Raw genomic sequence first — 15,696 nt, forward strand, 5'->3', positions numbered from 1 at the left:
GCCAAAATGAAGTAATGAAACTCTCAAGAAGCATATCCGAGGTCTCAGGATTCATGTGGCGCAGAAGACGGTCCTCCCCATTACTTCCTCCATCTGTGCGGGCCCCGAGATAATCTGGACTGATCCCCATCCTGGCGTTCCTGGAACCAGACTTGTCGCTTCATGAACGGATACGCTTGATTTGATGGCACCAAGTCATGACATGAGGAAGGACCGGTAAAGGACCGACACAACGCCCAGGAGTATGCGGAGTTTCCGATTAGAGCAGGTCCAGGCCCGTCTCATGTTGGGGAATGGAGTCATGATGGGACATGGCGGATCGTTAGTACTCGACGTCCTTGGAAAAGTATCATACCCATTAATCGTTGGCGGATCCTCAGCACGTACGAATGTACACGACTAATTCTATCCAAGGGCTTCAGGTTGATGAGTGCTGGTTTCATGGCTTGACGTCACTTTGTCGCCCCAACCCTTGTAATACATGGACATTGTGAAGAATGGGTAGGACTGTGAACAAGACCGACGTTCATTGTACAAAAATCTGCATAAACTTCGACGTCCAATCACATATAGATTTAATCGTAATGTATGGTCTTTCAAAGTCAATTCAAGGCGTCGACGTTTCCCCTTTAAAACCGTTATGCTACTCATGTATTGCTGCTCTTTCACGTGTTGAGCGCGGAAAGCTGTGACAGAGAGCGATTGGCGAGGTCATATGAGAGACCTGAGAGAAGCAACGTCCCAAAACCAGTATTATTGTATGAACTTGTCAATTTTGGGCTAAAATTAGAGAAGGCGTATCCAAGGTTTGCCATCTACGCGCTTGATATTCTTCTCAATGCTACATAAGCCGGCAGCCCAAGATAGAGGCACACAGAGGCTGATAGGACCACATCCTAAACAGACTTGGCCCTTGACTCGTGGCCATCAAGCGCTCTCCGAAGATTTGCCCTCATGATGAGAGGCGCTCAGCTCCCCAGTACCCATGACCTTCTCTCCATCGACCTGGCCGCCTTGAATCTGCACCATTGTAGCGGAAGGCTTCCAGTGGACTGACTTGCTTGCAACAGAAACTTCGTCGTACAAAAAGCTCCACTTCTTCCAGCGAAAGACCCTTTGTCTCGTAAACAAAAAAGTACACGAAGAAGATGCAAAGGAAACAAGCTCCAAACCAGACGAAGAAAATCTTGGACTGCAAGTTTGCGTAGCCCTCGCCGTAGTTAACAAGGTACGGCGTCGAGAAAGCGATGGCCCAGTTTAAAAGCCAATTCGTGGCGACAGACATGCTGATTCCCTTGGCACGAGCTGTCAAGGGGAAGATCTCGCCGTTCACGACCCAAGGTAACGGGCCCCAAGTGGAAGCAAAGAAGAAGATGTAGATGCAGACAAAGGCGACAGAAGCCTTCTGCCCGGCCATGTTCTTCACAAAGATCTCGCCGGTTGAGGCATTTTGGCCAGTTGATACAGTTCCACAGACAGCAACAATCAGCTGAGAAACGCACATCCCAATAGCTCCCCATAGGAGAAGAGGTCGGCGGCCCCAACGATCGATGGCGTACATTCCGGGGACTGTCGAGGCAACATTGATCGCGGATGTAACCATGGAGATGATGAAGCCGTTCGAAATGCCAGAGTTCTGGAAGTATTTGGTTCCGTACTAATTGTTAGTTAGTAAGAACGTCTCTCTCAGATGGGAATGGCTTCACCTACATAAAAAACAAAGTTCACACCGCTGAGCTGCTGCAGAGCCTGGATGGCCATGCCCGTGAGCTGGCGCTTCAGTAGAGGTAGACGGAAGCAATCCAGATAAGACACCTGCCCAAGGCTCTTTTCGTACTCATGGCTAGCCTGGATCTCTGCCAGTTCCGCTTGGGCGGCGGGGTGATCAGAAGGGAGACGGCGGATTCGGCCAAGCCAGAGTGCGGCCTTTTCAGGTTGGTTCTTCTTGATAAGAAATCGAGGTGTTTCTGGAAGGACGAGCATGCCAAAGAAGAGAACAAGCGACCAAGCGAATTGAACGGCGACTGGGATGCGATAGGATCCTGTATCGTTTCTCATACCAGTCGCATTGTTCACGACCGCAGCTAGCAAGAGGCCAATCGTGATGGCTCACTGGTAAGCTCCAACGATGGCACCTCGAATCCATTTCGGCGCTGTTTCGGATTGATACAGAGGGACTAGTAATCAATCAGTAACTAGAACGGAACATTATCGTAGCAGGAGGCATACTCGTTGCCGAGACGAGACCGACCCCAAAACCTGCAAAGAATCGACCAGCGCTAAACATCGGGATAGCCGTGGCGATGGTCTGGAGAACAACCCCAAGGTTGAAGATCCAGCAGGCAATTATAAGACCGGGTCGTCGGCCGAGGTAATCGCTGAACAGGGCCGTGCTAAGAGCACCGAAGAAGGTACCGGCCGAAAGGATAGAGACGATTGTGGACTCTTGTGCGGTCGTGATGTTGGGCTCACCGTTGGGATCGACGTAGCCGGTGCTGAAAAGACGCTGCCAGTAAGGCATAGCGAGGATGCCCGAGATCGTTCCGGTATCTGTAACACCAGTCAGGCCTTTTGACACACTCCATAACAGGAACATCATCATACCGTAGCCAAAGAGGACTCCACCAAAGGCAACGAAAAAGCCCATGGCAATGGCTGGCCATGTCTTGCCTGCCTCGCCTTCCGGCCGAGATAGAGAAGCTTTGCGGAAAATCCCCATAGTGGAGTCGGTAAGAGGGACAACAGTGAGGAAGTAGGGAGAAAAATGAGAAGACTTGATTTGGGTAGAATGGAGGTTGGTACTAGAGAGAAATGACTGATCCTGCCGAGGAGCGATCCGTCACTCTTTATATAGAGAGCTGAAAACTTTGAGGGTGACATTTGATCCTCCTGCTCGATTAATTCCCCCAACCTGGGGAAGCCTCTTCCCCAGATGGAGAAACCAGTCTAAGTTAGATGCTAAGCTAGTGAATGAGTTATCACGAGTCAAGCCCGGTGGCCACCCTCTAGTCGAGCTGGGGCATCCATGAAAAAGTTGGAGTATGGGGAAAAGTTGGGGAGCAAGACAGTTCAAGAGGCGCGATGTCACAGGAGGTTGGCTCCGCAACAGGGAAAGGGGGCAGGAGTGGCAAGGTAGTCCCCAGATATGCCTCACTTGGTGTCATCTAAGGGAATCTGATACTGCAAACCTCTTAAGATTATTTTACGGAAGTTCGTATCGTGGCCCCTATCATTACGAACAGTTGGACGACGTAGCTATCCAGTTTATATGTGAAGCCTTCCAGACTCACTCAACAAGAGTTGCATGTTTTGTACTCGGCAACGCTGGATCCTGGTAGCACACGTTCCCGAAAAGTCCTGTTACTCAATGAATTAATTTGACTCTCGAATAGTGGACATATCATTGAAGTCCAGACCACCATGGTTTCTTGACCAGAGGTTAACCATGTCCGAAGGCTGATATTCGGTCAGTCCGGAAGACCCCTCGGTGATTCCGTTTTGGGCGGTTCCGCTTCACTCTTCCACATCATCTCGACCACCATGACAATTTGAAGGATCATGATACGCCATCATGTTTGACGGGGCGAACTCCTTCGGCCCTATTGTGGATGCCAGGGATCCTATTTCTTTTAGAGGAACTCGATATTGAGCTTGGGTTTCGTTCAGTGGTCGGTTGTATAGGACAAGGGTCAGCGAGAATGGCTATGGGAATGGTCAGGGAGTTTTCACGCAAGAATGGGACAGCCAAACTCCGACAGAAAAATTAATCACCATTGATGCGCTGCCATTGAGCGGCCTGAGTCTCCCTCGCTCGTAGCCCGACCTACTTCGACTGATGCATTTGCGAATACAAGGCTGTAAAATCCACACTGTTCACAACATTTCCGCAACGAATGGAGGAATTACTCTGGCTGGGAACTTAAAAGACTGTACCATCGGGGGCGTTCAGTACTGTAAGAGCTCCTGCAACAATATGACCTGGTCCGCTAACGACTCTGTACACACAGTAACCACCCGAGACAAGATCAACCAATGTCGCAATACTCTCTTCGTCAGCGACCCAAAGATTGACCGAGCGACCCTCATCGGCTCGAAAGGTCAAAGAACGCCAGGAACTTGCGAATGGATCATGGAAAACTCCCACTATCAAGCTTGGCTCGCTGGGGAGTCGCGACTTCTCTGGATATCGGGCGGCCCTGGCAGAGGGAAAACCGTTTTGTCACTGTTCCTCAACGAGGAGGTCGAGAAGCTTTGCGAAGGGACGCAAGATCGCCTATTGTTCTACTTCTGCCGGTTTCAGGATGAGAGGCATAACAACATCATCAACGTGCTGCGCAGCTTGATCTATCAGATCCTCGAGTTCAGCCGTGACGGGCCCGAGGTTCGGCAGGCTCTGCAATATTTCGACAGTCCCGAAAAGGTCCAGTTTTCTCTGTCAAGTTTTGAATGCCTGTGGACTGTTCTAGAGAAACTCTTTGCGCAGCCGGGACTCTCAAAAATCTTCTGCATCATCGATGGAGTCGACGAGTGCCACTCGTCTCACCAACTGGTAGCAAAACTCTACGACTATTGCAAATTGCAGGGTCGGAGCAACGACAGTGCCGGGCTCAGATTGGCGCTGATAGGCCGTGACATTGATGGGTTGGATGCGTTCCCTGGCATCAAGGTCGATCCAGACAACGAGGAAAAGGTGAACGAAGACGTCAAGAGACTTATCTCGTCTAGTCTGGAGCCGCTGGCGAGAATACAAGGGTTTAATAACATCCGCTCCCGGGTTGAGAAGTCACTCTTGAAACGCGCCGAAGGGATTTTTCTGTGGGTTAGCTTTGTCATTGATGAACTATTCAGGAACAAGACGTGCGTCGAGATCCTAGACACGATACGAGCCTTGCCGAAAGGCTTACATCCAATCTTTGCCAGGATGCTGCACCAGATCGAAAGCGATTAGCGTCAGACCAGTTCCCTGATCCTCAAGTGGGTTGCTCTCGCAGAGAGGCCTCTTACCTTGGATAAATTGACCGCCGTCATTAAGGCCAAGCCTGAAGACCCCGATATGTCCATCAAAAGAATCGTTGCGGACAGGGTTGCGATATGTCGACCGTTTCTCAAAGTACACAACAAAAAAGTCCTGTTTGTACACCAATCTGCTAAGGAATATCTGCTACGGAAGCAGCATGATGCAGACCAAGTGCTGGAGGGCTTTCGCATCATAGTCGATCAAGGCCATGTGGCATTGGCCCATAAATGCCTGCTTGTTCTTGAGAACAGTGCCTTGCAACACACCTACCTGGCCTTCGCCGACATGCCTTGGCAGGGCGAGTCCCCTCTGCTCGTTTATGCAATATTGCGCTGGCAAAACCACGCCAGGCTTGCTTCTAGAGACGCAAAGGATCTTTTCAATCCAGACCGGCCATTTTTCAAGCAGGCATCTGCGGTGCAAAGCAAATGGATGCAGACATACAGATCGAACAGATGGTACGGACCATCTCTACCCATAACACCGCTGCACATGGCATCTTACTTTGCCATTGTCCCTTGGGTCGAGATTGCTTTGCAATGGGACAGGTCTATGCCCCGCAGCTTGCGACCGTGGCGATCTCGAAAAACCATCGACAGTATCTACTACCCTTTGACGCCGCTAGGATGGGCAGTTACAGGCGGAAATGAGGACACTGTCCAGTTTCTACCTGACTCTGGTGCTGATGTTGATGCAAGAAATGGTCTGAACGAGACTGCCTTGCTTGACGCAGTACACCGAGGAGACGGACCGATGGTGCGATTTATACTTGACTCAGGCGCCAGTCTTGACCCCAAGAATCGGCAGGGCATGGAAGCACTTATAACTGCAATTTCCATGGGCCACGAGTCAATAACTAGGCTACTCATTGACAGAGGTGTCCCGGTCAAGGGGCAATACGAACCCCTAAACCGTGCAGCTTCGTCGGAACATGAGGGAATGGTACCACTCTTGCTGGAATACGGTGCTGATGTGAACCTGGGTGGATATGAAGATGATGACATGGGATTAATCAAATTGACACCACTTATTTGCGCAGCCGGCAATGGGCGGGACAGGGCAGTGAGGCTGCTGCTAGAACACGGCGCTGATGCCAATGCAAGGGCCAGCAGGCCTTTCCGACACTTAAATGATACATTGACAAGGCTCTTGGGCAGGGTGTGGGAGTACTACCCTTCTCACAAAGCAGGCTCAGCTGTGGTGTACGCAGCTAAACAGGGCCATACGACAGCAGTCCAGCTTCTTCTAGATCATGGCGTCGACATTAGCATAAAGGATGAACTTGGGTGGACAGCGCTGGAATATGCATCTGAATGTGGTTTTAAGGAAATTGAGGAGCTACTACTCAAGTATAACAGGGTAACGGTATGAAGTGACCCCAGCAAGGTGGAAACTTTTGGCCTCGAAGTTACAAGAGGTAGCGGATGCAGTAAGTACGGATGCGGAGTGGGATCTCAGGAACAGGGCTTAGTTAAATACCCTCTGAGAAGTGAAATAATCTTTCATGATACAGCTAGGTATTAGTCTTCGACTGCGGCCAGCGGAAAGACTAAAAACAAGGCCACTATGCTAGCATTAGGGTATAATGCTATGATGTATTGATATTGCGTTCATTATTATAATATAGTTGAAGCCCGGCCCTAGATGGGACAACTGAGCAGAAGACCGAGGCCAACAGGATGGGTACAGGAAGCGATCAGGGGTGAGGCCGCCACCAATTCATGACCAAAAGCCGCTTGTCTTTACAGGGAATACAGAGAGATGAATTAGAAAAGACATAACTATTTACACAGGTTAATTCGAACAGATCCCCGGCACATGTCCATACTGTTCATTAAAGTCCCTCACTTCCTCAAGATTCACAATACATGACGTACCGCCTGTCCATGCAAAAGCAACAAACTCGTACTAAAGTGTCATCTACTTGGCCGTGGGAGATTCCGTGGCCTCCTCACTTGAGCATATCGATTCTCATACGTTGTGAGATCATCAGCATCCTCGTCTCTAGGAGGCCAAGTGCCCACTCGACGTGCATCAGCCGCGTCATCGTCAAATCGACGCATCTGCTGACGGCCTTGACGGTTCAACGGCTCTACAGGAGCTTTGTTGTAGCCACTCAAGTTACCTAGGATGATAGATGACGCCGACCACTCCATAAGATCGGCCATCTGGTCCAGCGGCAACAACGCCTCGAAGTGGGTCAGGCTCGTTGAGCTCATTCCGGGCGGCACGAACTCTGTCGTTAGGGTGCAGGCTCTCTCTGTTTTGTACTCGGGCCATTGGAGCTGGTCTTGTCCCGATCTCCATTCGTGTGTTGATAGGGACTTCGAGCAGCTGCCTCTGCTCGGGGTTGTTTCTCTGCTCGCAACGATGAAAGTCTGCACCGTGATACTCACCGTTTCTGTACTCCTTAGGGAACCTCCCGTTTTGTGCGTCAACGACACGGTGAAGCTCCTGAGTCTGTTGGTTTACGATTTTGGCGGGGATGCTGCCTCGTGGAGTCCAGTATTGCTAGTAGGAGTTAGTTACACTGCCAGGGGGGTAGTGGATGAGAAAACAAGGGTGATGGAGTGGAAAAGATACACAGGAGACAAAAACGACGCGGAGATACACGGAATAAAGGAGAGGAAAGGTTGCGACGAGGCTGATGAAAAGAAGAGGACAGGCGTACCGTTTTGTTATTTATATCATCCGAATTGCGCCTCGGGCCTTGCCCGCGCCTAAACAGTGGGTTGAACATTATGAAAAAAGCAAGGAAGATAAGAGCCCTATGAGGTTCTATACTAATGGGATGAGCTTGACTAACCAGACCCAAGCAGTAATGAATTGATGATGGCTGATGGATTGGACGCAACAGCAGTGGGTCGGCAGTGACTTTAAGGAGAATGGAATGGGACAGAAATACGCAAGTCGTCTCATCCTGTATTGGTAGGCGAGGTTATTAGAGAGTCTGTATGATGAAAAAGTGGACTTGAACGGCATGACTGAGTCTGAAATGCAATGACCGCGTTCAACTGGCTAACGCTGAGATTCATCCGCGCGTAACGCACGACTCCATGGAAAGGATTTGACATTTGATGCCGAGTTTGGGACAAAAAGAAGTTGGTGCCGGGTAGGACCAACGTGCAGATGATAAGACAAGGCGGTTGCCCTTGGGCCGGCCAGTGCTTGTATCCGGCTATCGCAGCCGTTCTTGTGGGCATCAGCGTAGCTCTACCGTCTTTAAGGTCACGCAGCTTCATTGCCAGGTGCCGAACGTGGAAGGAGTTAGTAGGTATAGAACCAACATACATAACTTGCCTGAGCCTGAGACGAAGTGGTTACATTAGCCCAAGGGCCCTTCACCTACCAATGCCTTGTTCCATTGTAGAGCGCGCGGCTCCAAGATGTATGGGGTAGCCACCTAGATTCCCGGGTCGTCATGACGCCATTTCCCGCGCGTTCATGCCCGTGAGCCGCGGCCTTCAAGTTCACCGGCCGCATGCGCAGGCCCTGTTTCATGCTGGTTCATGTCTATTTTAATTCTCAGTGCTGGTTGCAGTGAAACAGTGGGAACCAGGCGATCCTGTCACCCGAGCCTTGTCGCGCATGCCGCTGTGACAATGTGATTGGACAATGCGCGATGGCGCAGTCAAACTCGAGCGGCAAAGGAATTACCGTTGTTGCGTTGCCGCTGAGCCTCTCTGCAGGCAGCCCAGCGATCTACCTCCATTGACAAGAGTGGAATTGACGAGGCTTTGTCTGTTTCTTTGTCCGTGCATAACCAAGATTTCCTAAAGATTTCTCTTCTATTATCGAAGACTTTCCTTCCACACACTCTCACTCTTTTGCAATTATCACATCCATTACCATGAGCAACAATATCGAAGAATCAAAGTCGAATGATGTTCAGCCGCTGGCACCCTCGGATAGGCCCCCTTGGCTGGTACATGTTGAGGACAGGATAGCCGAGGAAAATGAACAATTTGACTCTGGCTCCATTTACTTTGAGATTATCCGAGACTTGCTCCTCGCACCTGACAACGACGACACTGCGGTTCCCAAGGCCATCAAACGGTTTAATGAACATTACATTGCTGTCTTCGCCGGAGAAGACTTTGGGAGAAGACAGCCACCCGAGTACGCTGCTGGGGACATCCTAAATGAGATCTCTATCGCTGTCTTTGAGACAGTAGGCAAAGTCTCCCTCACGGACATCGGACATGACAGGCTTGCCAATTTCCTGATTGGTATCAAGCGCGATGCAGCAGATGAGTTCAGCAAGGAGGTGAGCTCCCTTAATTTGCTGAGCATCATTGTCCGGTGCGCTAACAACTCATAGGACCCTCAATTCGTCTATTTCGGATGGGGACTTGAGGCCGCTGCGACGGAAGATTGGAATAGCAGTCATGGTGAGTACAAGCCAGCCCCATGGCTTATGATTGCGATGCTCATATGGATTTCCGTCTGCAGCCCAGGGAGTTACCAGAGACAACGAATTCCGAACTGCAAGCCAGGCTTCTCATTCGTGGGTCAGCAAATCAGCTCTCCTTGCGAAGCTCTTCAGCGCAGGCCTGTTGGATGCTGATGGGACCCGTTGGATTTCCGGGGATTTCGAAAGTGCGTTCGAAACACGTACTTCGGGAGACTTGACAACCAACATTGGTCGAAAGGCCCAAGTTGTTGCGCAGGCTAATTACACTCTGATTGCAGGAGATGCCTACATCAAGGAAGTGAAACAGCCTTCAAAGAAGTACCGCGTTGAGGTGACGCCGGCAAAGTGGAAGCTCTGGGCCTCGAAGCTACAGGAGGTTGCGGATGCAGCAAGCATAGATGCAGAATGGGATCTCAAGAACAGGGCTCGGAAGGCTTATGATAAGATGGTTGAGTTATACCCGGAGGCGTTCAAGACAGAAGAGCCGCAGGTGGACAAGAGTTGAACGTGGTCATACAACACGGATCGTAACTTCAGAATACTAGACATTAATAGAATTTGAGATAAATGGCTCGCTTTGAAAATTCTCCTTCCAGTCCTTAAGAACACCCCTAAACTTGCGACTATGAATGCAGCCGGCCTCAGGTTTTAACTGTGGCCAGGTCCGTCTCGACCTTGGCACTGCTAACATGCCACGAAGCAATCCACGAACTCGGCATAACCTTGAGCACCAGGTTCCTGAAGTGATATCCCCAGATGCTCTTCGGGATGTACATGGCCGCCATCTTCTTGCTGCGGCGCTGAAGGCCTTCGATGACGGGACGGAGCCTCTTCTCGTGGTTAGCGAGAGCCCGTGAGATGTCCTTGGTCGCCATCAATGCCTTGCCCAAGATCTCGGCAGATGTGAGGGCCATGCCGGCACCTTGGCCGGAAAGTAGCGTGAGGCAGTGAGCTGCGTCTCCGACGAGAAGAACACGCCCTTTGGACCACTGTGGCAAGCACACCATGGTTAAGCTGTCAATGATGACAGCGCTGTCAGCTGCTTCTGCCTTGTCGATGATTTCGGTCACCTGCGCAGCTCCTCCAGCTGTCACCTTGCGGAGAATGCCGAATCGATCGTCTCTTTCTTGAAGATGGGCGAGGTCGTCTCGCCAGATATGCATTGCAGCCAGCCGGTCATCGCGCAGACAGTAGAAGACATCGAGATGTCCCGGGCTGTTGAAAGACACACATGACGCCTCGAGCTCCTTCTTCTCGTCGACATCGTACACCGCGTAAGAGTATCCGAGGTCCTCCAGACTGTCGACGCCTTTCCAGAACTGGTTTCTGATAGAGGAGCGGATTCCATCGGTGCCGATCAAGAGGTCAGCTTCGATGGTTTCGCCACCTTTCAAGGTTGCTTTGACCTTGTCTCCGTCATCTATGACGGTTTCCAGCGTCTGATCAAATTGAATAGAGGCCGTCGCTGGCAAGGCTTTGAACAGGACATCGGCAAGGTCACCTCGACGAACAGCAAAGCTATCCAGTCCGCCATGCACATCGGCGTAATGCAACCTGAGCATTTCGCGGCCCTTTGTGTTGTTGATGACGTTTTCATCAAAGTTGTACGATCGAGCCTTCAATTCGTCGAAGACGTCCATCTGCTTGAGAGTGTCGAGGCAACAGCCGGAAAGACTGACGACGTAGCCTCCTTCTCGCACGCTGGCGGCTCTTTCAACAATGATCGAGGTCCAGCCAGCTCTATCGAGCCACCAGGCTGTTGCCAGGCCTGCGATTCCGGCGCCGACAATGATGGCCTTAGGTTTGGACTCCATTAGGATCGTAGTGGGTGTAGACAAACTCTAGGACGACAAGTTGCTCGGAAATGAAAGCAGAATTCTTGGTGACTTCAATTGGGGTATTTGGCGACTCGTTGAATATTCAGGGCATTAATAGCGATGGTATCACTTGTGGCAGGTCCGTCGGGTCGTCGGGTGGCATTGACTTTTAAGTTATCGATCAGATAAGATCGGAGATTAAATCATCATCACCATTCCGAAACGCCTGACAGTCGAGGTGGTTTTCGGAGCCCTGGAGTCAGGCCACTCGCAAGTTGAACCAATGGCATGCAATTTTGTACGTGTTTTGTACTCTAGGCGGCCAGCTTCCGCGCCTGAGTTCCGCTGTCGGCCTTCAACTGCCAGGGGCGCCTGTGGAGATTTGGGTAACGAATCCATCAAGGTGTGCATGGCTCCTTTATGTGGGCGAAGAACGCAGAAATATTCTTGTCACAGGTCCATTGACTGGTGCGCAGTAACCCTGTTGGCAAGTGTCTGTCAATGCAGTTGCTGTTCAACCTCCCTACATGGATGCTTATCGTAGCCCCTTATCGATAAGACAGTTACCCTAGAAGCCACTAATTTCTTCATACAGAACGCAAGCAAGTCCGGAGCGTGTGGTGTTTTGATGATTAAGAGGGGAGCTTATTGAATGCAGTGCACCTCTCGGTATTGCAGTCGGCAAAGGCCAATGCATGCGGCCTCACCAAGCTGTACAAGAAAGTTGTTGGTTCTGGTTCCGGTTCCTTTAGCTCTTTCACCGTGGCTTGAGAATCCCACGACAACGGGATGGCCCACCTACATACCGGCCTGCAGACCAGGCTACAGTTGAGTGCATACGGGGTAATTACTCTCCGAGACGGGATCGAATAAACAACCTTCTCGCCGTTGGTCTTAACTTTGTTCGAACCGCGAACTTGGGAAGTGCATGTGTGCTCAAGAAGGAAGGCGCGACAGTTCGGACGGGGCGGACAAGAGCGATGGGTGCCTGAGATCTCAGGTATCTACCCTCGGCAACACTGGTGATGGAGTCGCGATCTTTCTCAACTCAACATCTACACGCTGTACGAAGTTCAAACATCGGTCTTCTCGAGGAATGTGTTAACCAGGTTTCATGGACTTCCTCTCTCCTCCCTTGGCTCAAGTTGCATGTTACCAGCCCTGAGTGTTCCTTCATTTGCCAGAGTGCGGAAAGACATGTCGGCCAGAGCCTCGTCACGATTGGCACTCGAGGATATGCCACTTCAGACGCACAGCCACTTAGTGTGAGCCTGAATCGAGGCGGCCTGAAAATGCAGTGAAGAGGAAAGAGACAACAGCGGGGCTGGCCTGTCTCTTCACAGCCTAAGTCCGTTTTCGTCTTCCATCAACTTCCATCATCGTCTGATTCGGTCGTCTGTTGATCCTCGCAAGACAGTGTCGCACGATGAACAAGCTAGATCCCGCGCTTTACACTATCGCGTGGATCGCACCGTTGGAGATTGAGGCTCAGGCCGCTCTCCACATGTTCGACCATAGGCACAAGGGCCGGTTTCCCGTCAGCCGAGGGGATGACTACGTTTTTCAAGCTGGAGATATCAACGGGCACAACATCATCATTGCGACACTGCCCGATGGTCAGGAGTATGGTACCGGCTCGGCTGCAGCCCTCGCGAGTCAGGTCAAGAAGTCCTTTCCCAATCTCTGGTTCGGCTTACTCGTCGGCATCGCGGCTGGACTTCCCAATCTCGACAGAGACCCTCCTCTTGACATTCGCCTTGGAGATGTTCTTGTCGGCCTCCCGGAGGGCGAGAGTGCAGGGCTCATTGCCTATGAGCTCGGCAAAGAAACTGCCAACGGGTTCCAGCTGCTGCAACTTGGTCGTGTTTTGGCCAACACCGAGACAGTCGTCCGATCCGCGATTGGAAGCATCAAGATGATGGCCCCCAACGATGTCGACGAATTCTTGCCTTTGTATGAGATAATAAGGGACAAGCAGCACCCCCGGGGCACCTTTCAGGATCCCGGTCAAGAGAGAGATGCTCTTTACAGCACTGATAGTGACGGCACTTCTCATGTTGTAAAGCGAGGCCTGCGGCCGGCCAACAAACGGACACGTGTGTGGTATGGACCCATTGGGTCTGGCGACAAGCTCGTCAAGAATGCCGAGAAGCGCAATGAGCTGAGAGACAAATACAACATCATCGGTCTGGAGATGGAGGCTGCGGGTACCATGAATCGTATCCCGGTGGGTGTCATTCGGGGTGTTTGTGACTACGGAGACGAATACAAGAACAAGGACTGGCAGCCATACGCTGCCGCCATGGCTGCTGCTTATGCCAAGGCGGTCCTGCATCACCTCGGCCCTGGGAAAGCAATTTTCAAGCAGGACGGTGAGTAATTTCCACACTCGTCTCTGTGGGTGTTGTACTTAGTTTCTCAGATGTTCCTCCTGACCCTCTCAAGGGAGCAATTCTTTGCGAGCTGCCCCCCAAAACCGATCGCTTCTTTGGGAGAGAGGATGAGATTTCAGAAATGAGCAAGTACCTCGAAAGCCCGTCAGATGGAAAGAAGAGAATTATTCTCTGCGGCATCTCTGGGTCTGGCAAGACTCAGTTGGCCCACGAGTATGTGACCCGGCGTAGACACCAATTCTCGGCAATCTTGTGGATTGATGCAGGCTCCGATATGAGCATAGAGCAATCCATGACTTCCTGCTACAGTCGAATGCGTGAAATCGTCCCCGGGTTCCGGAATCGGGAGCAAGGAGTTTCAGCAAAAGATCTTGTCTTCGACTGGCTGCGAAACACCCCAGACAGAAACTGGCTTATCATCATCGACCAGGCGAACGATCCGATGCGAAATAAGACCTTAATGGAACCACTTATGAACTTTCTACATGGGTCTGTTTGCGTCACCTCGACGCATAAAATAATTGCAACTGCCTGGAAGATGGAGCAAATCCTAGTTGAGCGGCTCGACCGGGTGTCTGCTGAGTCCCTTCTTTTGTGGCGGGCCGCCACAGGTGAACAGGAGCTGACTCGAGAGGGTAAGTAATCACTTTGCCGTTCTCTGAATCTCTTCATTAACCCCTGCAAGGCCGTGATGCAGCGCGGCAAGCAGCGAAAGTTCTTGATGGCTTCCCTCTCGGTCTGGAACTTGCGGGAATTTTATACGTGAGGGAATCGTGCCCCTAAGGTCCTTTACGCAGGATTTCACTAGGAACTACAAGCGCCTTGCTCAGTTTCAAGTCGACCCTGGAATGTGGCTGTGGACCAAACGGGAAATTCGCCACTCAGTTCTCGACATTATCTTCTTGCACCGCGGAATTGTATCTTTCGCTAGGAAAACTGGAAACCGCTAGGAGACTATTTTCGGCTGCCATCGATCATATGCGCATCGTGCAAGTTGAGGAATCAAGCCACCCAGAGCTAATGCATCTCCTCAATGGCTTCGCAACATGCTGCAGAAAGATTGGAGATTTGAACGCAGCTGAAGACGCCTTGAAGTCTGCGTTAGCGATTGCAGAAACAACATTTGGACACTCGAGCGACGAGGCGCTTGAACTGGCTTCTCGTCTTAGAGTCATTGGTGAGTCGATCGCAAGGGATCTAGACCACCGCAAACGGGCATTGATTGCGAGTACTGGGGAAAAGCAACAACAATCCCAGGGCCATACCACAGGCCCAAGCATTTCCATGGCAGCTCCCTCCAGGGCGCCAGTTCACCAAGCTTATGCAGCCCCCACTGTGCCCCAATCTGAAGTAGTCTTGGGCAACGCGTTGGCATGCCAGCTGTGGTTCTCAAAGCCCGTCGTCATCCTGAACAAGCACTACACGATAGTTAAGGGAACTTCCAAACTCGTGGGTGGAATACACCTTCTAGTTTGGAGAGAGGTTCAAATCAAGAGTGTTACTGTTACGCTTAGGTGTATATCATCAGTGGCTCACGGCGAGGGGGGTGGCTGGACCAAGGTTTTGTGGTCGAAGGAGAAAACCTTGCAACTTCGGGAGCTTGGGCACTTGATTTCCGAACCCGAGTCGAAGAGTACGACACCGACCCCATCAGGCGTCAGGTCCTTGTTTCCCAGCACGAAGGATCTTTCGATGTACTTCAGACGTCTCTCGGAGGGCACATTCACCTCCTCGTTTGAATTTACCCTCAATGATGAGAACGAGGAAACAGTCTGGCTCCGTTCTGGGTCAATCATGGGAACTTCAAGTGGTGTTCCAAAGACCTCGACCTTTTGCAACCCCCCTTTTGCAACTGACACATCAAATCATGGTGATCCGAGACGCCGCTTCCCCGACTCCGATAAGGAAAGCTTTGACAGACGTCAAGAGATGGAACAGCCAAGATTTCGAAGTGGTCGTGCCCAGTGACGCTGTCCCTATTGGCAGCTCGATACAAGTCAAGGCCAACCTTTTGGGTCTCGCCGGTCGCCTAGAACGCTACTCTATTGAATGCGT

General features: G+C 51.2%; 5 protein-coding genes across 5 annotated transcripts; 3 read left to right on the plus strand and 2 right to left on the minus strand.

The window, feature by feature from the left end:
• Positions 1–927: 927 nt before the first annotated feature.
• On the minus strand, positions 928–2,719 carry LRP88_00335 (uncharacterized protein; the record flags this gene model as incomplete). Its single annotated transcript, XM_083237051.1, has 6 exons — positions 928–1,114; positions 1,173–1,657; positions 1,711–2,053; positions 2,114–2,177; positions 2,230–2,550; positions 2,605–2,719. 6 exons carry the CDS (start codon positions 2,717–2,719, stop codon positions 928–930), a joined length of 1,515 nt encoding a protein of 504 aa, XP_083106942.1.
• Positions 2,720–3,973: 1,254 nt separating this feature from the next.
• On the plus strand, positions 3,974–4,948 carry LRP88_00336 (uncharacterized protein; the record flags this gene model as incomplete). The annotated part of the gene is made up of 1 exon (XM_083237052.1): positions 3,974–4,948. The coding sequence occupies one exon, from the start codon at positions 3,974–3,976 to the stop codon at positions 4,946–4,948; it is 975 nt and encodes a 324-aa protein (XP_083106943.1).
• A 3,919-nt stretch (positions 4,949–8,867) lies between these two features.
• Positions 8,868–9,936, plus strand: LRP88_00337 (uncharacterized protein; the record flags this gene model as incomplete). The annotated part of the gene is made up of 3 exons (XM_083237053.1): positions 8,868–9,284; positions 9,339–9,408; positions 9,470–9,936. 3 exons carry the CDS (start codon positions 8,868–8,870, stop codon positions 9,934–9,936), a joined length of 954 nt encoding a protein of 317 aa, XP_083106944.1.
• Positions 9,937–10,072: 136 nt separating this feature from the next.
• On the minus strand, positions 10,073–11,245 carry LRP88_00338 (uncharacterized protein; the record flags this gene model as incomplete). Its single annotated transcript, XM_083237054.1, has 1 exon — positions 10,073–11,245. One exon carries the CDS (start codon positions 11,243–11,245, stop codon positions 10,073–10,075), a length of 1,173 nt encoding a protein of 390 aa, XP_083106945.1.
• Positions 11,246–12,674: 1,429 nt separating this feature from the next.
• Positions 12,675–13,962, plus strand: LRP88_00339 (5'-methylthioadenosine/S-adenosylhomocysteine nucleosidase family protein; the record flags this gene model as incomplete). Its single annotated transcript, XM_083237055.1, has 3 exons — positions 12,675–13,620; positions 13,671–13,854; positions 13,908–13,962. The coding sequence occupies 3 exons, from the start codon at positions 12,675–12,677 to the stop codon at positions 13,960–13,962; spliced, it is 1,185 nt and encodes a 394-aa protein (XP_083106946.1).
• Positions 13,963–15,696: the final 1,734 nt, after the last annotated feature.

Source organism: Fusarium phalaenopsidis (genome assembly GCF_050370095.1).
Source record: "Fusarium phalaenopsidis strain FUZ10S chromosome Unknown contig_32276, whole genome shotgun sequence".
Lineage (NCBI taxonomy): Eukaryota > Fungi > Ascomycota > Sordariomycetes > Hypocreales > Nectriaceae > Fusarium > Fusarium phalaenopsidis.